The following is a 24,483-nucleotide window of genomic DNA, read 5'->3' as shown; positions in this document are numbered from 1 at the left end:
AATTCATAAGTGAATAAAGTCAAAAGTGTGGTTAAAATCAAAATTGAACTAGATCAAAAGTGCTTATTTATCTTCTCATCAAGTCATTAATCTTCTCGTTCATCCTTGCTTGATTTTCAATTGTAACGCTAGCAGAAAAAGCAAAGTTCCAAATATCATAGCTTCAAATGGCTATTCTAAATATATTCTGATGCATAAAAAAAAAATATCAATCAGTTTCACCTGTTACTGGATAAATATGTCCATATTATTTCCTAAAAAGTAAATGTAGGTATCGCCTAATAAATTCTAACCATTATCCTATCAGGTCTTACATCTATCAAGATTCACGATCGCATCTAAGTTCAATCACTAGCTCATGGAATTCTAGAGAATATTGCTGGTGATAATTATTTATTTGTCAATCGCAGAGACTTAAACTATAGAGATGCTTTCTCCCATCAAATCATGGCTTCGACATAAATCAAACAGGACTTATCACAACATGTGAAATTTTCCTAGAAGAAATCAGGTTTACACCTTAATATTTATTATTTGGAAATTTTATTTTGATGACTGTGTATGGTTATCAGCCTGTAACGTATTTCACCATATGAATATCCTATCAAACCAAAAACATCCTATGCCGCTACTAAAATCATGCCGCAAACACATCAATTATAACCTATGGTTAGTATCACGACGCATAATTACTACCAATAAATCACAAATACATATCTCTCGCCATTTTCCAACCGTAAACATTATAATTCCACATTATTCATATCAACAAATATATCCCTCAGAATATTCATACTTATAATCTCATCATTACGTTGTATGTACTCTTAATTATATATATATAAATATCAATCATTTCTCCTTTAGCGGCGTATCGTTTCAAATATTCCATTATCATATGACAGTGATGCATGAATGGGTTTAATTTCTATTCAAATACACATAATCACACTTTTCCAGTAAAAGAAATACATGTATGAATGAATCAGGCTCGTATTTACTTACATGCGGTGATGAACTGGCGATAACCAAGTCTTAATATCCTATGGAACCATCTATTTCCACTCTGCATTACAGCTGGATTAAATCACATTATGTATATCACTTTTCTTTGGCAATAGTCGTAATATCGTTTTCCAATCTCTCCACATTTGACTATAAGCATCCCTACATAAGAATGTTGATTTACGTAATCGAAGATTATCTACATCCATGGTTTTAAGACAATTATGATAATTTCTTTGCGAAGACACTGCACATTGAAATCAATTCTCGAAGATATAAATGACGACCCTCTTAAAATCACATTACTAACATCTACACACTACTTCTTAAAGTTATACATGTATGATTACTTTGAATAGATAAAACTGCATGGAACTTAACTTTTATCTGCTGGCGTTATTGGACTGGGCTAGATTTCAATTCGATCATCTTTGGTTCCCTGGCGCCAGGTGATGGCTGCGTCATATTTGGGCAGTGGCTACCAGTCTCGGGCTCGTAGAATCAGCTGGCTGGTGTCCATCAGTTGTCAGCCCCATCTCAGACTTGGTTACTCATCTCGATGCCGTCGTTTGCATGTGATAAAAACATATTTAACACCATCATTAGTACCACAATTCAGTCTCGCAACAAATTCTCCTGTGTCTAATTTCTAATTCTTAAAACAGGTTATTCTATCAAAATTCAATGACAGTCTCGAGTTAAAAGACTTGTAAGTACTCTAGATAACTTCTAGTTTGTCGTAAATATATTTTGATTTGGCGATATCTTATTTTTCACTAAGTAACTCGCGTTAGCTTTCAATTTGAGCTTTGGTCTCCGATAATTTAATTCTTCGATTTTCTTTTTTGACCTCATTAACCGTGATATTTAGTTGTAGATTGGCGTAATATCTTTATAATATTACTCGATCATCCAATTATTCTTCAAATCTTCTTCCGTAAAAGCTTCCTCCTTCTTTACGTGACAAATTTCGCGTGAATAATTTCGTTCCGATGCTCAACGTAATTGTGATTGTTCACTTTGCCATTTTAACAATTTAAATTATTCTGCATTTTTCTTAGTCACGGCTGTGTGGATTCTGTAGGTCTGAATGTCTTACTTCCTGACCATGGCTTACTTGATTTGTTAAATATGTATTCTTTTCGGCACATTCACGGCCTCTTTAGTTCTATATGTCTGTACTTTTATTATAACATAATCACAGCCTATTTAATTCTGTATGTCCGTACTTCATTCTAATGTATTTCTCTACTATATAATCTTTGTCATTTTCTTACAATGCATAGCAAACATTGGTGTCGTAATATCTCGTTTTTCATATGATCAGGGCAATGAAATGGTACAATAGTCTCCTGCAAAGAGGGCTTTCTTCTAGACATCCCACCACTATTGAGTGTCTTTGGAAAGTGTGGAAGGAGGTATGGTACAATATTCCTATTCCTGTACTCCATACAAATCCTTTACAGTAGAAATTGAGTTGTAGGGCAATAGTCCGTGCCCAGCGGCTATCACATTGAGCACAACCAGGTCTGGAGAAAAGGAATCGTCTAAGACAAAAGGGTACGTCAAAATCGTCCAAACTTAACTGGGGCAATCCTCCGTACTCTATCACTCCACCAACTTGTTTCTTTCTCCTTCACTTTACCTTTCCTTTTACCACATACCTCTATTACTGGGTGAATCCCAGCCTGAAGATGGTTTTCCATTTTCGCACCAAACAAAAAGCTGGGACTGTACCTTAATTAAGGCCACGGCCGCTTCCTTCTAACTCTTAGGCCTTTCCTATCTCATCGTTGCCAGAAGACCTATCGGTGTCGGTGCGACATAAAGCCACTAGCATACCTCTATTGCACAATTAACGTTGTTCTAAATGTGTTCCATTCCTCATCAACACAACCTGTCTCATTTCTCGACAATTTAGGTGCTATAATATTTTGAAAATCCTTCTTGATTTCTTCATTTTTCAGTTTCAGTTCTTTAATCTATGGCAATCTTCAAATTGCTTTACCTGGTGTGAAAATGGGAAACCACGGAAAACCATCTTCAGGGATACCATCATTGTGTGGTTTGAATGCAAGCCCACAGCTGCGCGCCCCTAACCGCACTGCCAGCTTGCACGGTTTTGGCAATCTTTTACGCATTAACAAATTAAAATGAAATTTCATAAGCACTATGAAAGAATTACACAGCAGATAAGGAAGCAAGATACCAAGTAATAACCACACTACAATTCTAAACTGCAGTTGTGCCTAACAGGTTAACAAACAATAGAAATATAGATAAAACTAAGTAACTTATATTATTCAACAGATTATTACATTTGTTTTCCTACTGCATGCTATAGTTCTTCTTGGCACTATAAAAGGTTGCAGTTACTACCATCTTACTTAGCTTCAATTCATTTAACTTCACTACACTGTCAGTGTACAAGCTGTTAGCACAATACGGAATAGGATGAGGTAAGATTGAAAATACTGGCTATTAACATATTTCTGCAGAAGATATTCCTAGAATGTGAAAGAAGGTTCTAAGTTCCATTCCTTGGCTGAATGCTCAGTTAAGAGGACCTTCAATTCCTGGCTGGTCCGGAGATTTTAATTGTGTGCGGTTAATTACTACGGCTCTGGTACTGGGTGTTTGACCTTGTCTCCCAGCACATTCCTCATAATAATCACACAAAGCATCACGCTACCAACCACCACAGAAACTCTGAATAGTGAAGTCAGGAAGTGCATCCAGCCGTAAAACCAAGGCAGGCTAACATGTGTCACTCAATTTGCGACCCGCGATCCCACCGTTATGTAATAAGCAGTAGAAGAGGAAGAATGTGATAGAAGGTACTAAACTAGGGTGTTCTATGCAGAAACTTGGAATATACAATACCAAGATACTAATTGAAATGAATGAAAATCCAACAGCCTGTTTCCAGTTTCAACCGGCTCAGGAATGGAATGAATGAAACCCCCAACGAGCAGTGAGGATAGGAACTGTGCTGGCTGTCGAAGCCTGTCGCACTCCTCTGGGGCAATGCGTAATGACTGACAGGTGAAATGAAATGGAGTATGTTGGAATGAAAGATGACAGGGAAAACTGGAATACGTGGAGAAAAGCCTGCAATACCTTCACTCACCCACAGTACCTCCTGCCTGTCATAAGAGGCACCTAAAAGGAGCCCCAAGGGCCCTTAACTTGAGAGTGTGGGTTGGCGACCTAGGGACCCTTGGCTGAGTCCTGGCATTGCTTCTACTTATGCCAGGCTCCTCACTTTCATCTATCCTATCTGACCTCCCTTGGTCAACTCTGTTCTTTTCCAACTTCAACAATATTAAGTTGCGAATCCTAGGGAGCATTTAATTTTGACACCCTTCATGGCCCGTGTCTTTCTTTGGCCGATACCTTCATTTTTCGAAGTGTTGGATCCCTTCCATTTTTCCCCTTAGAGGATGGTTGCCTAGTTGTACCCCTCTTAAAACAATAATCACCACCTACCTCCACTTTGTCCAGCACAAATCTCATGTGGAGTGACTGGGATTTGAACCGCAGAAGCCGGTGGTGAGAGGCCGGTGCTTTGTTGCCTGAGCTGTGGAAGCTTTTCCAAGATACTAAATAACAAACATAATTAAATGAGCACAAATGTATGAAACTAATAAGCTATTACTCGATTTTTGGCAAATAAATTTGCAAATAATATATTTTCAGGTCAGTATTTTGAAATAAAATAATCATGTGACCGACCTTGTTAGAATGTTTGTTCAAAATTTCATGAAATCGATGATAAGCTAAATGACTTAGCTTTTGGCTTCTCACCGGAAAGCTGAGATTTGAATCCTGGTCAATTCTGGGTTGAGATTTTCATCTCAAAAATCATGTGGTATGAGGGAGGGCATCTGGACTTTAAACCCAATCCAAAAGGAAAATGATTCTGGGTGGCTTTAGCAACCTTTGAAATAGCAGGGACAAGCTGAAGAAAGTTCATTGCAGCAGTTTAAGCGTGATGTAATTTCGGAAGGCAGCGAGACAGCATTTTATTCTTATACAGGGTGGCGCATGAAATGGTAACCGTTTTGTTGTTGAATAAAAACTTTGTGAATACGAACTCTAAGAAACATATACTACAATGAAAAACATACTATGGAGAATTGTTCTAACTCAGCACATGCTCAGTATGGCCACCATTTTGATTTCTAACTTCTTCAAACGAACACAGATGTTAGCAATTATCCTACAGTACATGTTGTCTGTGATTTCACCGTTTCACTTGAAAACTGAGTCTTCTGAGCTCAATCAAATTGTGGATGTTTTGGAAAAGAAATCTTTTCCTTTAGGTATCCCCTAGGAATAGTACCACATGGTTCCTGGAGGGCCAAGATTATCAGTCATTGAAACGCTCATGTAAGAAGTGCAACGCAGTGTTTGCCGTGTGTGGCCTTGCTCCGTCTTGGATGAACTTCTGGTGTTGAAGGGCAACACAATAGCAAGAAGCTGTGGAATTAAGTTATTACGGAGCATGTTCAAAGAACGCTCATTCTTCACATTTTCTTCAAAGGAAAAGGGTCCAGTAAGTCCGTGAATGGAAATTGCAGCCTACACTGTAATTTTCAGAGCTTGACGTCGTTCATTCAGCGCTTCTGGATTTTCAGTAACCCTAAAGCATACAGTTTGTTTATCAACTTCAGCGTCCAAATGCAGATGCGCCTTATCAGAAAACCAAACATTGTTAAGAGTGTGTTGCCTATCCTCCGCCCACCAAGCACAGAGTAGTCTCTGCCGCCTGTGTTCATCAGTGAGCTTCTGTGCAGAGGTCATCTTGTACGGGTACATATTAGGTCACTTTTAAGAATCTGTTAAACGGAGCATTTAGATATGCCCAGTTGTACTGCTGCCTTTCTACATGATTTTCCTGGGCTTCTCTGTGAGCAACTCATACTGTTTAACTATTCTCCGGTGAACAAACAGGCTTTGGTCGAGGCCGCTTCAATATTCTTCCTTCCTGTACAAATTTCTCGTACAGCCTGTGAATGGTTCTCTTGCAAAGGGCCCATTGTGTATTAAACTGCTGTTGAAAATGCTTCTGGGTCACAACAAGGCTTTCAGTTTCATGAAAAAGTAACACAACTGCTCATCGCTGCTGCGTCATCATTCTTTCCCTCTCGGCTATTGTTGTAAAGAAGCCTAGTGTCCTAGTGACGGCATCCTGAATTACGTGTCATTTCATAACTCGTTTGTTTCTCCATACTCTACTGCTATTGCTGTTGACATGCTCAATGGGATATCTCATGGGACTGATAAATTATCTATGTAAGAAACAAATGGCAACTCATTTTGTGTGTGCCACTCTGTACATACTGAACAAATTGGCTGTTCGCTTAGGATCACGTAACTGTGAGCTTCCATTCGGGAGATGGTGGCTTCGAATCCGACTATCGGCAGCCCTTAAGAAGTATTTCCGTGGTTTCTCATTTACACACCAGCTGCTGTATCTTAATTAAGGTGGCACTCCAGAGATAAAAATTGATTTTTTTGTCCATTTTGGCAAATTTTTTTAAATGTCTGAAATTGAAAGGATTGAGTTTCTTCTTTCTTGTCACAAAGTTATTTCATTGAATTCAAACAATATATCACTTTAATAATGCCATGTTTGTCAGTCTGCACACAGCAGAAATGGGCGTGGCATCTGCTGAACTGCTTTGTTAGGTAATGTCATTGTCATGTATCCATTCAATCAAATATGCCTGTTCTTTACAATTATGCATCCATGGGATGGGCCAAAAGCCCCCCCCCCCCCCTTTCTCCGATATATTTATACAGACTCAAGCTGTAAGATCTACCATATTTCGGAATGAATTTATAAAGCCTGTTATGGACTAATATTTCGTACTCGACTGTCATTGAGCAACATTTTATGCTTGTATTGGTATTCCTGATGGTACTACAATAGTGCCGACAACTATAAGTTTTGTTATTCGTGTATGTTTAATCTTTTTTGGTGGGTTCTGTGGTGGTAGACAGTCTGTTTACTTTTGTGAAGTAAGTGCGCAAGTAACGTCTTGTAGTTGCGTATCAAGATACTGTTATTATTGAAAGACATTGTGCTGTAATAATTGATAGCTTGTATTCAAGGGAATAAACAATATGCGTAAACATAAATCAGCCTTAGCTAAGCGACGATTTGCTGAACTTTCGTTAATAAAGAGATGGGGATCCGCTATTACCGAACAGGAGTCTGCATTGTAGAAATCAGGGACAAAAGGTCATGAAATGTTATTGGAATCAGATTGTTCTCATCAGGAAAGTGTCGCATCAACTTCAAGCCATGTCCTGCACCTACACCCAACAATCATGACATGACAGAAACTACAATCCCCATTACTTCGACTCAGGAAAGATAGAATTGTGATAAACAAAATGCAGGTGAATAATTTTCCGTTCTTTGGAGAAGGAGAAGTGACAAGATTCCAGAGTTACCAGTATTCGTACAGAAGCTGCTAGGAAAGGAAGGGAAGGAAAAACATAGGGTTTCTGGTAACTTTTAGGTAACAAATCAGGAATAAAACGTCACTTGAACTTTGATTTAATTTTCCCACCAATTGTAATTTTTACACTTTAATCCCATTTTTCTCCCATAATATTCAGCCAATTGTAACAAAATTTGTAGGGTATATGTATCACAGCTATATTAAGAAACCTGCAACTGGAATTTTTGATTGCAGAATTTTTTCAAGTAGTAGAGATTTTTTTTATGTCCTAAATTTTAGAACTAAAATTTACGCAAACTTTAGTACGATATATCTCCTTATATAAATTATGTACAGAAAAACTGATATGTAGTGTTTTAAAAAGACATATTATCTACCTAAATACAAATTAACATTAACATGTTACTTAAATTTCTTGAGAAAATTTGAATTAAAAATTTCAAAAAATTAAAAAAATTGAAAAAACTATTAATTGTATATAAATGAAATTTTTGTGATATCTCTACTTTTATATAGGTGACATTCCCACAAAGTTTCGTGAATATCCATGCTTTAGGTAAAAATATATTTTTATCTCCCGAGTGTCACCTTAAGACCATGGCTGCTTCCTTCCCAGTCCTAACCCTTTCCCATCCTTGTATTACCAAAAACTTTTAATGTGTTAGCGGGGAAAAAAAAATTTTAATAATTAAAAATTCTTATACATGTCAGTATACCTTGACGTTAACTTTTTGCATATTTTTCACTTTTGGACAATACTAATGTTAAGTTTATTCCTTTCTTCAGGAGCGGTGTGCCCTCAACTGTATGGAAAAGTACATGAAGATGAACCAGAGAGTGTCCCAACGGTTTCAAGAGTTCCAGATGATTGCCAATGAGAATGCATTGGCAGCAGCCCAGAAAGTCGGTGGTGTACCTCGGTGATACTTGTCCCATGCAATCTGAGTTGTTAAGTTTGCATGTGGCCAGTTATGCTGGTGCTGTTTTGAAATATATAGTTGTTGGTACATGTGTTGTGGCTGGTCCTAAACTTGTGGAATTATAAGTTTTGGGTACTGTATCAAGTATGTTACACTTATAAATATGGATTGGAGTTTGGAGTTTGTCAGACTTGCCATTTGCTCTGCACCTGTGAAAATGTAAGATCATTGTAGTTAAATAAATTTAGTGCCAAAATACCATCCTTTTACATGACCACTTTGTATCTTAATTGGTGAAATATATGTTGAAGAAGACTCATCAGTGTGTTAATTTGTCTGTTTTATCAGAAGATTGGAAGATTGCATGTACCATAATATATGAATGTCTTAACTCACTAAGATTGCAATATCTTCAAAACAGAAATCATTTACCGTGGGATTCAGCGGCCACTTCCAATACGGTTTTATGCAACCCACAGTATTAATTCTGTCCAGAAAACATCTGCCATGCCGGTTTGCTCAGACAACACAACTGGATATCTTGCTATTTACCACCTCACCATGATACGATGCCGTAATATTATACTTGTATTAAACACTGGAAGGCATGCGTGTGCCTTCTAGATCACATGAACCCGACATACCGGCGAAACACTAAATTGATATTGTGACCGCAGTAAATCTAATACATGCTATAAGCTGCACAGTGTGCCGTATGGAACCGGAGCTTAGTTGGTAAAGGTGTGGCGGCTAGGGCTTGCGTCTGACGTGGGAGGTTTGAGTCCGGGGCGAAGAATCCATATTTTTGAAATATTTGTTTAACACATACTGCACGTAATGTAAGTTCACTACCCGCTTTCATGCAAATTGTGTGTGAATGAACATGTTTGTGGCCCTAATAAGGGCCGATTAGTTAGCAGACCGGAAATACAGGAGAACCCCTTTTTAACAAATCTCAGTGGGACTTAATATTTCTTCCTTAAAAGGGGGTTCAAAGAAAATAGGCTATATATCACAAGAAATAGTAATACATTTATGTCTTTAGCTAATGTAATGTCAAGAAATAATAAATGAACATATTATTACTAAAAACTCAAATTTATACAAGAATAACAGAAAATATTTACAAAACAGCAGACGTAACAAATTCCTTAGTGGACCATTGGGAGCACAATTTGCAGCAAGAAAAAGAGAAATAGGTAATTACTGACTTGCAGTTTTAAATTGTAGGAACGAAGACCTAACATGATTTTAAAGATATTTGTGAAAAACAGAGCATGCAAACCATGAGAATAAGCATATTAACCTTCACTTTCTGAAATAGTCCAGTACAGGAGTTTGCTTCCTCTTGCCCAGATGACCATCGGAAGTACCGACGGACAATATCCAGTCCTTCCACTACTGCCCCAAAAGTTGGTTCTGCTGGATCCTCCTCCTCCTCTTCTTCTTCTACTTCTTCCTCTTCAGTACTTTGTTTCTTTGCATCGTCAAGGTCTCCCACATCCGTCTGTGGTGCTGAGCTTAAGATATCATCATCATAATTATGAAATTCTTCGAATGTTGTGGCACTTAAGTCCTTTGATACAACCCTCCAATCTTCCCTAATGTCATGGCACTTCTGAAATGGCACCAAAACCTGCATGGCCAAAGCAGTTTTGAATAGCGTCTATTGTGACTAGTTGCCATGCAGCTACAAACTTATGCATGGCTTGGAGTATATTCAGTTTCATTTCCTCATTTATTTCAAGGAAAGAAATAGCTCTTTGAACCAGGGCCTTCCTGTACTTCACTTTCACAGAATGAATAATGCCAAAGTCCAAAGGTTGCAGGTGCCTAGTGCAGTTAGGAGGAAAGAAAACCACTTTGATATTCCGCAGGAAAGATGTATCTGAAGGATGAGCTGGACTGCGCAGTGCCCTCTTTAACTGACTCCACGCAAGTATTGCCGAGCCGCTGTTATTTCAGTAACAGGATATTATAATACTGGTTAGTAAAAATACAGGCTATGGGGGACAGTTACTGGTAATGACTTGCCGCGCCCTACCCTTATTAACCGAGTACACACGAGTATTGCCGAGCTGCTGTTATTTCAGTAACTGGGTATCTCCTGTAATCGTTACAAGCCTCAAGCGCATACTGGTGAACGATCCTTGTTAAGTTATTTACTAGCCACAATTTTCACAAAAATATCACTTCCTGTCTGTAACATCTGCAAGTTAGAGACAAGTAGGCTAAGTTAAGCTTCGTAATTTCCTCTTACATACTATTTTCTCAGTCTCCACTGTACAACCAACATTTAACGTCAAGAATTTCATCTTCGGGTTCCTTATTGAATCGAGATTCACATTAAACAAAAGGAAAACAATAAGATCCACCTTTTCAATACTGCATATTATGTGAGGAATCTACATTTCTGTTAAAATCATCACTTTTATTTAAACTTTTTCATACTGGTTTTGACAAAACTGTATCTTATCATCAGCCCAGGAGAAATTACACAAAGACAATGAAAATGCATTGAAACATGACTCTTATAGTAATATTGTGACATCAATTTAAAATAATATTCATGCTAAAGCTAGAACAGTATTTACAATATTCATTAATATAATGATAATCGCTATATAATAAGGTGTACACCTTAATGATTGTAATTAAAAGAAAATCCTAAAAAAGGATACATTTTTTTACTATATTTTTTTGTTTAGTGGTTTTTTTTGTAATAAAATATTGGTAGTTATCAGCTTTTGATCTGTTGCGAGTGAATATAATATTTGTATCTATTAGACATTGTGGTTCAATTATTCAAATAAAAAGGCGTTGTAGCCATGTTTGACATCTTAAAAGAAGCGACCAAACACTTAGTCATAAATTGTTCCTCATGAGTATATACAATAAAATGTGTAGACAGTTCTAATTGGGCTTCAACTTGGACTTAATCGAAGGTAGTAATTTCAGTGTAAGTGAATTGACCAAGTCCATATATTACGGCGAACTGAAGTTAACAAACAAAGTGCTCGTTAAAAGGTTTCTTTAAAACAGCTTTTTTCACTTATATATTCATGCATATCATAGTAAAATGTGATATGAGTTACACTGTAAAGTAACCAAGGTTCTTGTTCAATAATATTTCAAGGAAGGATCTTATGTTGCAATTTATAAGTTGATCTAGGTTGATCTAGAAAGGTCTCAAACCAAGGCGGAACCTATAAGAAGGATAAGACGCAAATTAGAGTTGCGTAAAAGAACGGAAAAACATTTTCAAATGAGTAGAAGACTCGCCTCGGGTGCCAAATTGATAGTAGATAGGTTGGTGAGGAAAGGACAGTGCAGAGAGAGCGAGAGGGGTGGGGTTTGCTAGGTATAATTTGTAAGCTGGAAGATCTCCATATGTGGCATGAGTAATTTGTTTTGTACGACGGTTGGGAAAATATTGCTAGTCATAACTGGGGAACTTTGTATGACTCAGGTGAATAGCCAAGAGTTTGTTGAGGTGAGCTTGTTGATGTAGTCAGAAAGTTCCGATAACTCACGTGAAACGCCCCAGAGTCTGTTTTTGTCTTGGGACCAGGAAGAAGTTCAGGGCGTGGTCTTGACTAGAGGATCTACTCATGATTGGCTGGCCAGGATCAATCTAGATGTATCATCTGAGAGGAAGGGGGAAGCGGAGATCTATATAAACTTCGACATCACAGCGGAAGTGAACTGGACAGACTGTACGGGAATGAAGTAGTGCTGGTACACTTACAACTGGATATATGGTACTGGAGTGACACGATTGCACTAAACAGACTGGACTGGACTTCAAATGTTCATGGAACATAGCCTTTTTATGTTCGTAGAACGTGGCTGACCTACAAACCGTGGAGTGCTTAGGCACTGGGTATTGTATCACTTTGTGGCGGCCTGGTATTATGTGTTGGTGAAAGCTATCTCAGATTTTCCATTGTATATGTTCAGGAACGACAAGCGTGTGTGACTCAAGTGAATATATGTTTAAAACAAGTGTTAGAGGCAGTGAACATAGTATTATGAGGTACAGTATCTGTGCGATATAATAAGTGCCGATTATGAGAATCGGCAAGTCGTGTTGGTACAGAGACAGTGAAGGATTCTTGTCTACGTATATGTACATTGTTCAACGGACTAACTACAAATGGTGGCCTAGTTCTTGCTTTCGTTGTTGTTGTGGCAAATATGGAGTCTTCCAGCAATATTTTGTGTGTGTATTATATGTATATTTTTGCGTATTGATGAGGTGCTCATGCACAGATTTTATTTGAATATAGTTAGTTACTGTATTTTAGAATCAGTGGAGTTATTGATGAACCTAGGTGCAGTTCCTACCTATTTAGTCATTTTCAGAAGGTTAGGTAAGGCCTGAAGCAGATGTACCAGTACGCAGCTTTTATGTAAACGCCCTGGGAGAAAAAAGATTTTTTATTATTATTATGCTCTATTAAAATTCAAGGGATCCATTCTGGTGAACTCTGGCGCCCATACTATGGGCATTTCGATTAGTTATTGTTATTAATTTTATTTATTCATTTTTTAATTCTTTTATTAAGTTTTTGAGTAATTATATTCGTTCAGATATTTTATTTATTATATTTTTAAGAAAGTTACAATCCAAAAAGAAAACTCGGTTGAATTTGAATTTACAACTTTACAAGTCCCATTTAAAAGTGGCACAATTTCTGGCCCCATTGGAATGGTATTCATTCCAACAATATATGGAATATAAATTAATATGAGATAAAGAACAGGCGACTTTAGATAAAAAAAAAACTAGGACAGCTAAAAGATTCCCAGTCACAATCCTTTGATCAGAATAAGACCCCAACGCTTACCAGTAATCCCACGATAATAAATTTGACTAATGTAGAGTTTACAGATAGGGAAATGGAGTTCCTTAATAAAGGCCCTAAACACAACTGGCCTAATAAGAAGAAGGAAATAGATATCATTAACACAGTGGCAGAGGTGGAGGCGAACGTCGCTGAAATCCCGTACGAAATACTCACTGACATCAGATCAGAAATAAAGAAAAAATGAAATGGGCTAATGAAGGAACTTGATACTAAATTTGATTCTAATCAACAAAAGCTAATACAGAACACAAAAACAAAAATAGAAAACAATAAAATTTGGTTACAAAGGCTGATAAAGTGGGTTCAGTAGTATTTATGGACAAAGATGTTTATGTCAAAAAGCAGAAGAGTTCTTCAATGATAACAATTACACAGTAGTTACAAAAGACCATTTAATAAGAGTACAACAGAATTTAAAGTCTTTAATTAAGAAATAAACGTTTTTATTTAATGAACAGGACCAGCAAAAACTCATCAATATGAATCCTAACACACCATTAGCAAGGGCCTTACCTAAGGTAGATTTTTAAAAAAATCCAATCCGCCCTATTATTAATTATCGTAATAGTCCAACTTACAAGGTATCTAAATACATCCACAATTTCCTAAAAATACACTACGTTTGTAATAATAAACAAAAAGTGTTACGACCCCAGAATTTATCGCAAAAGAACATAAAATGGACATGGAGGATCGTCGACTGAAAGTGCGGGAGATTGCTGAAGCTGTAGGGATATCTTCTGAACGGGTATATTATATTTTAACCAAAGAATTGGGTATGAAAAAATTATCTGCAAGATGTGTGCCGCGGCTCTTGACATTGGACAATAAACACACCCTATTGGAAATTTCCGAACAAAGTCTGGCCCGTTTTCAGTGCAACCAACAAGATTTTTTGCGCCGGTTTGTGACTACAGATGAAACTTGGGTCCACTACTATACCCCAGAGACAAAACAGCAGTCAAAGCAGTGGAAACATGCTGATTCACCACCACCAAAGAAAGCAAAGGCCGGAAAGGTCATGGCCTCAGTTTTCTGGGATGCAAAAGGCACTCTGCTGATAGATTATCTTCCTACTGGCCAAACAATTACGGGGTAATACTATGCAAACCTCCTAGACCAACTACAGGAAAAGATACGCGAAACAAGGCCTGGTTTGGCATGGAAAAAGGTCATCTTTCATCAGGACAACGCTCCGCCGCACACAAGTGTTATTGCCATGGCAAAACTTCATAAACTGAGGTACGAATTGTTGCCACATCCACCTTATTGACCTGATTTGGCACAATCAGACTTTCATCTATTCCCCAAGCTGAAAATTTTCCTCGGTGGGCGGAGATTTTCTACAAGGGAAGAACTGACAGCCGAATTGGAGAGGTATTTTGCAGGCCTGGAGGAATCTCATTTTCGAGATGGGATCAAGGCATTGGAACATCGCTGGATCAAATGCATTAGTCTGCAGGGAGATTATGTTGAAAAATAAAAGCAATTCCACCGAGGTAAGATACTTAATTCTAGTACATTCCGAGAACTTTTCAAACCACCTACGTATTTCCAAACACAGCGGCCTCATTAGGTTGGAGGTGACCGAATTTATGACGATATTAGAATTCATATTGAGTGATAACTTTTTTTTCGTTTAATGGTAAAATTTTCCAACAAAGAGGATTGGTAATGGGAGACCCTTTATCTGGCATCATGGAGGACATATACATGGACACGATCGAGCACACAAAGATGAAGGATAATATCAGAGGCATAGATTTATGGTTAAGATGTGTAGATGACACGTTCGTTGTTATTGATATCACTAATAGTAATGAGATACTAGAAAGTTTAAATAGGATTGACTCCAACTTGAAATTTACTAAAGAAGACGAATCTAATAAGGCTTTTAATTTTTTAGAGATAACGGTTACAAGATAAAAAAATAACACTTTTGAATTTCAAATATACAGGAAACCTACACAGGTTCCAATAACCATAAACAATTCATCATTGCACCCCAGTTCACAAAAATAGGCATCTTGCCATAGTTTGGTTCATAGAGCTTTGAGAATTCCACTCTCTCCTAGTAAATTGAAGATAGAGTTAAACTACATAAGGAATCTAGCTAAATTGAATGGATTTAAAGTTGAGATGGTCAACCGTCTAATTAACAAAATCAGAAATAGGTTGTCTACAAATCTGACACCAGACAGAACCCAAAAAAAAAATATATATATATATATATATACCACATTTACGTACAATAACCCGATGACTAACCAAATTATGAAAACGTTCACAAAACATGATATGAACATAGCCTACAGAACAACTAATACGAACCAAAATATGTTTCAAATCAAATTAACTTCTCTTTATTTGCAAATGAGGTGTCTACCTCGGTGGCAAATGGTACACTAAAATACATTATTGTCAAGCACTAAATTTTTAATTAACAAGAGACGAAGAAAATATTCCTAGAATACAATATTATACAATTTACGCTAATAATTTGTTCTATTAAACACACACATCATCCTTAATAAATTTATATTGTTTACAAAATTCTACTTATAATATCTCCTGTACTTACATAGTCAACTCGTATACAGTACGTGAAATTACTTCAAATAATACTATACAACTGGTATAAGATTAAAATTAACATTGTATTTATTTACATATTTATATTTTACCCATTTTGGAACCTAAGTAGCATAACGACCTGCTGCGTCTTAACCAAAGCCCCTTTTGCCACCACTTTTCAGAGTTCCTGAAGGGCCTTCACAGCTACCGTAGCGGTCCCAGGGCCCTCGAAGTCCCCACTGTACTTCACCCCTACAGGTAGTCCCCTACTTGGGCTGTCCAAACTCCATGGACCAGGGGATGGAATTAATTTAATCGCACACATTTTTTTATTTACAATATCCTGCACTGGTCGAATGCCCTCTAACATTTCATTTATTTTCTCTGTTGCTGTTTATTCTCTTCTTGAATATCTGTACAGATTTTGGAAAAGGATCAAACACTACCTCTGGTAAACTGTTCCACTCCTTCACGCCCTTCCCAATGAATGAAAATTTACCCCAATCGCTTCTGCTAAAATTCCTTCTAATTTTGTACTTGTGGTCACTTCTGCCAATATAATTATTTTCCAACTGAAACCTCTCACAGATTTCTCTCCATGCTGCTTCTCCTGTATAGGATCTATATAATCCTGTAAGTCTAGTTTTCTCCCTTCTCTTACTTAACGTTTCCCACCAAAGTTCCTTTAACATTTCTGTTACACTACTCTTTCTCCTGAAATCCCCTGTTACAAATCTTGCTGCTTTCCTCTGCTCACCATCTAGTTCTTTTATAAAGTATTCTTGGTGAGGATCCCAAACACTGTTTGCATATTCCAATAAGGGACGAACCATACTTAAGTAACTTTTTTCTTTTAATTCTTTGTTGCATCTTTTAAGTAGCCTCATTATGACATGTAACGATCTGCATGCTTTCCCAACAATGTCATCAACATGACCCTTCCCGTGTAAATTACATTCAAATCTCACACCTAAGTATTTGCATTTGTCATCTTTTGGGATAACTACCTCATCCAAAGTATATTTAAATTCAGTTTTAAAGCTCCTGTTTGTAAATCTTGTAACAGTTGATTTGCATCCATTAACCTTTATATTATTTTCTTCAACCCATTCTTGGATACTCTCAAGGTCCCTTTGTAATTCTGAACAATCCTCAATGTTATTTATTTCCCTATAAACAATTATGTCATCTGCATACAATCTTATTTTCGATGTTATATTGTTCCCTAAATCATTTGCGTATATTAAGAAAAGTAACGGACCGATTATACTACCCTCTGTGCAATTCCCTTCCAAACTTTCTCTTCCTGTGATATATTATTTCCAACTTTGACTTTCTGAACCCTTGAATTTAGAAATGTTCTTATCCAACGTATAACCCTTACGTCCAATCCTATTCCCTCCAATTTCTTTAATAATATTCCATGTTCCACTCTATCAAAGGCTTTGGAAAGATCTATGGCTATGCAATCTAACTGGCCTCCTGAATCCAACTGCTCTGATATGTCTTGCTGAAATCCTACCAGTTGTGCTTCACAAGAAAATTTCTTTCTAAATCCATACTGGCTCCTCATGAACCAATTTTTATCATCATATATCCCTCTGATGTACTTTGCTATTAAACTCTCCAGTATTTTACAAACTATACTGGTCAGGCTGATTGGTCTGTAGTTCTCTGGTTTCTTTTTATCACCCTTTCCTTTATAAATTGGTATTATTATAGATTCCTTCCATTCCTTTGGTATTACACTATTATTTATGACATAGTCAAAGAGAAATTTTAAATAACGCACTATGTACCACCCCATTGTCTTTAATACCTCCCCAGTAATTTGATCACTTCCTACTGCTTTTCCTTGCTGAAGCAGTTGGATTTCTCTGAAAATATCTTCATTTGTGAATGAGAAATTCTTGTTTCCCTATGTGTCTCTCCCTCTCTATCTTCTGTTACGGTTTCCAACTCCTGACAATCTTCTACTGAATCTCTGAATTTCCTACTAAATAGATTTGCTTTCTCAGTATCTGTTAAATAGTGTTCACCCCTTCTCCCACCATTGTGGGAATTTGGATTCGATTCCTAATATATGAATACAGCTTTTTCCATTTCCCTTTGTGGTCATTACCCTCTTGAAGTATGCCATTCATATAATTCTCATTTGCTTCTTTTTTCACTCTATTCAGTTCCCTCATTAACTGTTTTCTAGTTTCTCCATTCTCCCTACCCTCTTTGATTTTCCTGTTTACTATTCTACATTTTCTTTTTAATTTTCTTATTTCCCTTGCATAATAAACAGGGTCTGAGGTCATTTTAGCCTTCTTGTACAAATCTCTTCTCTCCTTCCCAAATGATTCCTTTAAATTTAGCCCAAAGTGTATCCACATTATTCCCTTCACTTATCCAACAACTGAATTGTGATTTAAGGTAAGTCCCAAATTCATCAACTTTAGTTTTTCTGTATAATTTCTTGTCTTTTGTGACCCTCTTATTGAGCATTTTTGGTACGAGTCCTACATCCATTATAACAGCCTTATGGTCACCTATTCCTTCAATTACCTCAGTTTTATCAACAATTTCCCATGGTTTAACCAAGAATATATCTAGCAAGTTATTGAGACGAGTCGGTTCTTGTACTAATTGTGTAAATCCTCCCTCCCAAATTAACTTATTTGCCAGTTTCTGTTCATGGGCTTCACTTGCAGCTCCATTCCATTCAACTTCAGGCAAGTTTAGATCTCCCCCAATTAGTACCATATCATTATTGTTTTTATGAGTATAATCTATTATTTTCTCAAATATTTCCATGTCTCTTTCCTCTCTTCCAGGCCTATATGTTCCTATAATTCTCACCTCCTTCATATTATCACAAACTATTTTTATCCCTAATATTTCATCCCTTTCATCAGTAAACTATTCATGGGAACAATAAGTTTCCTTCACCAGAATAAACACCCCCCTCCCATTTTATCTCCTGGGTTTCTACGATAGACTGTATACCCTTCTGGAAATACTTCTGTATTACCCACCCCTTCTCTCAACCACAATTCCACTCCTATCACCAAATCAGTCTCGTAAGATTCCATCAATGTACCGAATTTTAATTGTTTATTTACTACACTCTGACAGTTTACCAAGAGCAATCTCAGACCCCCTTCCTCCCTAAAACTTGACTGTTGCTATTGGGTAACGTTTGACTCATGAGTTGAGAACTTCCCTGGAACCCAGATCCTTGTACATAGATCTTGATTTAAGGATCTGGGTTTTCTGGCAAGTTTCCCTGTAAGTGCCATTTTAGTGGTATGGGTTTTCTTAAATACAGATTAGTTTGCAAATCTCTGTTGATAATTGTAGCAATTTGTCTACAGAGAGTTGCTTTTCCATTACCATTCAGATGTAACCCATGCCTAGTGAACATTTGCCTGCCAAGACCTGAAGTATCTACTACATAGACATTTCTAAAACTATATAATAAAAATCTTCCGGGCTATTATGCCGTGGTCCACTCCTCTCGCTTCTCCCAGACGTTTCGACTACTGCTGCGGTAGTCATCTTCTATGGCGTCGTGCCGATACGCTCTCCTGTATCCCGCTGGCGACTGCAGTCGAGAGGAGTGGACCCCGGCATAATAGCCCGGAAGATTTTTATTATATTGATACCGGTCGTGAAAGCCTTCATACTTTAATTTCTAAAACTCTTACATAATCTCTTGATTTTTATATTTACTTCATGTACAGCTTTGTTCACACACGAGTCCTCTAAAAGGTCATACCTGGGTGGCACATTAACTACAATTACTTTTGAGTCAGGTAGTTTGGAAATCTTACCTCTGAGGGTCGTAATTAGTTCCTCACCTTCATTTGCAGCAATGTCATTTGTACCACTCACAATCACCACATAATTGTCCTTCTCTAACACAGGATCACAACTTGAAAGGACGTCTTCAGTTTTGGCACCTGGTTTTATTAGTCCTAAAACCTCAGTTTCTGGATTCTGCAGCTCATCTTTGATGCCTTCTGCCATACCCCGCCCTTGACTGTCTGCATAGAGATGAATCTTTGGCGATCTTGATTTTCGGTTGGTTTTCTTCTTCTGTAGGTTACCTCCACTGGATTTAAAATTATTTGGAAAACTTGGTGTGTCTTTTGGAACTTGTTGCAATAACTGAAATCTATTTTGGCACTGCAAAGAGTTTTTTCCCGGTTTTAAGTTGCACGTAGTTTCTCCCATATGTTTAACATCAGGCCTAAAATGGCTATGCGTCACCTCCGTCCACGGCGATCTTTCTTCTCCAATGTCTTCTTTATCTTCCAGTTTCTTTATTCTGCCCTTTAAGCTTTCATTTTCATGTTTCAGAGTGCATAAGTCTTCTTGTAGCACTCCTAAAATCTTAATTATAGTTTCGTAAGTCTCTCTTTCTTGTTGTTCTGCCTCACAATCAGTTTGTTTACACTCGGGACACAACCACACACTTTCTTCAATATCAGTCCTATTTACAATATTTGCACAACGAAAATGGTACCATTCATCACACTTACGACACAGAATCCCATTTTTAACTACTCTTCTGCATTTGCCACATTTTTCACTGCATCTTACACCATTATCTACTACGGATATCACAGACTCACACACAGTAGTCGCCATCTCACAGTGTAACATGTTTCAATCATGGTAAAGTTAATCAGGGAAATCATCTTTACTCGGGATCAGGAGTTTTTTTTAACATGCTCAGAATGTGGATATTCATATATCAGAGAAACTGGGAGGAGCTTTTTTACGAGGTATATGGAGCACTTTAATGCAGAAAAGCATAATAAATACTTAGCAATGAGTATACACTTGAGGGAGACAGGACACTATTTTACTTCCATAGAAAAAGATTTAACGATAATTAGGATTATGGGGAAAGGTAAGCTTTTGAACGAACTAGAAAGCCTGTACATATTCTTGGACCAGAATTATAATAAAAATCAAAACCTCAACGACGTTACAGAAGTCAGACGTCCATTACATGAATTAACACCCAAATCATTAAACACAGTTAAATCTGGCCAGAAAGGAATCCAACAGATGTGTAAGTTGTTTGGTACAAAGGCTTCCGCCCCTCCTCCAAACGTTAAGCATGCTCCTGTCATTCGTAAGAATGCCCCTCCTATACCGGCGATGACGCAAAAGGGTCCACCTACCTCCTCTCCTCCTTCCAGGTTCCCCACCAACTCTGCCGCATAGATACAATACTAAGAGCCCCACTGGCAGACACATTAACAACTCCGGACCTGTAGGACGTACCTAACATCTTGAATAACAAGTAAGTACCTATTCAAATTTGGTCTGTTAGGAGAACTCACACGTACCCACAACATTAAGTTTTCTTTTTCATTACAGATCCCACTATCCATAGTTGAAGGTCAAACATGAAGCTTTATACTTCATAAACTGTGTAACACAACCTTTTTTATCTACATTGAAAATAAGTTTGACAGCAACTTCAACTGGGTCCTACTTTTGGCTTCCGCACGCATTGTGCGTTCTGCCTGTTGTGTCTTAAGGCAGTATGATATCTAGTGTATTCACAATTCATGATGATGACACTCTAGTTTAATACACATATCTCAGATACACTACGTCATATAAGTTTCGTGTTCAGTTTCGTTTCCATAAGATCGGAGTTTACCTTGGAGCTGTTTGAGATTATAAAAGCTTACTACTGCCTATAAGATGAAGATCTATTATTAGTTTCAGACACAAGGCTTTGGACTGACAATGTGATAATTTTAGATGTTCAGTGAATTTCTAATTTCTTTGCAATCATTTAAGAAAAGGCTAGGAAAACAACAGATGGGGAATCGGCCACATGGGCGACTGCGCTAAATGCAGATCAGTAGTGATTGATTGACTTTCTTTTTGTAGTACAGGTGAATCATCAGTCTGCGTCTCTTCTTAAAAAATAAGCCCAAATTTCACGAGAAGTGAAGTATTTCTATAGTTTTTATTCAGCTAAATGACTTGCACTCGAAAGTGACATAACAAATGAAAGTCTTGCCCGAACTATGACTGGATATGTTATCTGGTTCATAAGTAGATTATTCATCACTGTCATCTATTTCTGAACCCGCTTCTCCCGATGAAATATCTAAGATATCACTATCATTGAGCCAACATGAGGACAGGTCTGTACAGTAACACAGCTGACGACACAACATATTTGGCGCGCTCCGCACCCGGCACATTGAGTGCTTTGGTACAGGTCACGGCAAGAGAAACTAACCTTTTCATCGTTTAGGTTTGAACTTCCCAACAAATGCTGCATTCTTGTGGACATTAGATATACTGCTACCTCCGAGCAACGGACGGGGACCATATGGGATACGTGCAGCTGCCTATACACAGCGCGAAAATCACGCCCGTGTTGTATTTCCGCCGTCCACAACCAGGAAAGCAGTGCGCCCTTATCCCGTACGGGCATAGTGTTAACCGCATAAACATAACCTACATACGCCAATTGGTGGTACACAAATTACACTCAGCAAACTATTCTAGATCATTGTGGTTAATTACATTAGAACCGCAAAGTCATTAAATTAAAATTCCTTCAAAACCTACCACATGCAGCAAACTTTAACCACACACTCTGAGACAGTGCTTCGGCTAATTTTGAGGCTGCTCGATGCAGCTCGTGTCTGTCACTCGTCCTTTCACTAGCGACAACCTAGACTATGTTCTCGGCCTCCCTTCTTGCTTCCCATAGCACTGGGCCTAGCGCACCCTCCTTACGTCCCGCAGCCCTGCACCTTCATTTTAGAAATTAAACTTCTTGCCTGGTTCTGGCGAGTAACCAAGTGTTGATGTCAATATTGTTGCAACATGCGTGAATATACAGAACTAATTAAAGGACTATGACTTATCTATTTCTAAGGGGGTTCACTGAACCACTGAACATACAGAATGCGCTGCACCTGCTACTGAGTTAAATACATTCTTCTGCACTTTTTTCCAATATTTTTATATTAGCCAGGAAACCACTTTTTTTTAATCTGTACTGACCATCTGCCATTGCTACTTATAATAATCCCTAAGTATTCAATATTTTTTGAATTTCTGCCGCTGTTTCCTCTTTGAATGCTTGTCACCTCTGTTACAAACCATTACTCTGGTTTTCTATGGGTTAACCTTTAGATTCCACTCTTTGCATTGGCGTAATATGGGGAGTGACAAGGAGTGGAGGTTGCCACCCCAATATTTTGAAGGAAACCAAATTTTCAGATTATGCAGATTTAGAAATACATATTTTACAAGTAAGTTTTTCGTTACTCTGTTTAATTTAGCTCAGTGAAACAAAATGATCGTTGCAAAATTGTTTAGGCTACCTACATAATGTTGCTAGAAATAATTTCTATTATTGTTCAATTTTACCTTCCTCCATCATTCTAATTTAAATGCTGCTAAAATGTTCCGATTTTTTTTTCTTTTTCTTTACGTTGCACTGACACAGATAGGTCTTATGGCAACAATGGGTTAGGAAAGACCGAGAAGTGGAAAGGAAACGGCCGTGGCCTTAATTAAGGTACAGCCCCAGCATTTGCCTGGTGTGAAAATGTGAAACCACGGAAAACCATCTTCGGGGCTGCCGACAGTGGTATTCGAACCCACTATCTCCCGGATGCAGCTCACAGCTGCAAGACCCTAACCGCATGGACAACTCGCCCGGTAGTTCCGATTTTCACACCAGGTTAACTCTGGGGCTTTTCCTTAATTGAAGCCAGGGCCGCTTCCTTCCCACTCCTCGGCCTTTCCTATCCCATCATCGCCATAAGACCTGTCTGTATCGGTGTGACATAAAACTAATTGTAAAAAAAAAAAAATGTTCAGAAAAAATTTTGACACGTGGGCGCCAAACGCACCGGACTGCTACATGCAACTGTATTACAAAGCTACAATACTGTTTCCTGTTCTGGACATTCCTAAGCAAGAGAGAGACCAGGCTTCAAGAAAATAACTTGGATGTTTTCAACCATTTAAGTCAAGTTATAAACAGAAGCAAAATAGAGGTGGTCAGTGTAAAATATGTTAGTAAGTTTTACACTTTGGACAAAAAACTTATTTTGTATGAGGTGCAGTGTTGGAAGAATTAAAAAAACAAATATATCCAAGAAAGAGCTGTCACTTTTGTAGAGAATTATTTGGAAAGTGTATTTGGTATAAGATTTTAATTGTTTAAAATACGTTGTTCCACACTGTAAAATAGAACATTTGATCATGTACATGTGTATATTCACATATACTGAGCTGAACATCCTTATTTTTTTTATTTTTTGTAAGTATTGAATAAAGTCCTGACATGCACAATTGTGTGGGTTCTGTTTTTTAGCTGAAAGTTCTCATTTTGTAAAATAAACTGGAAAAACACGTATTTGAGAGCATTTTAGTAATGTTAAAAATTAAATAACTGGAAAGGAGGTTCAACCTATTCAATACTCAAAAGAAAGAAACGTAGCAATCACATTTCTATTTAAATGGGACCGGTTTCGACCTTAGTCTAGGTCATCATCAGCCATAAAAAACATGTAAAATGTTTATGAATGTTGGAGGTCAGTTTCACACTCTGTTAGGCACAAAGACACGACACCACATTCTGTCCTG

At 37.6% G+C, this 24,483-nt stretch overlaps 1 protein-coding gene across 1 annotated transcript in view; it reads left to right on the top strand.

The window, feature by feature from the left end:
• Tim9a (translocase of inner membrane 9) overlaps window positions 1-8,720 on the top strand; it is a 56,645-nt gene extending 47,925 nt beyond the window's left edge. The window contains exon 4 of the mRNA XM_067155249.2: window positions 8,268-8,720. Coding sequence (XP_067011350.1) covers window positions 8,268-8,405 — 138 coding nt within the window. The 3' untranslated portion in view covers window positions 8,406-8,720. The remainder of the gene's footprint in view (window positions 1-8,267) is intronic.
• The last annotated feature ends 15,763 nt before the right edge of the window (window positions 8,721-24,483 follow it).

Source organism: Anabrus simplex, chromosome 11 (assembly GCF_040414725.1).
Source record: "Anabrus simplex isolate iqAnaSimp1 chromosome 11, ASM4041472v1, whole genome shotgun sequence".
NCBI classification, from domain to species: domain Eukaryota; kingdom Metazoa; phylum Arthropoda; class Insecta; order Orthoptera; family Tettigoniidae; genus Anabrus; species Anabrus simplex.
This window is presented reverse-complemented; position numbering and strand designations above follow the sequence as displayed.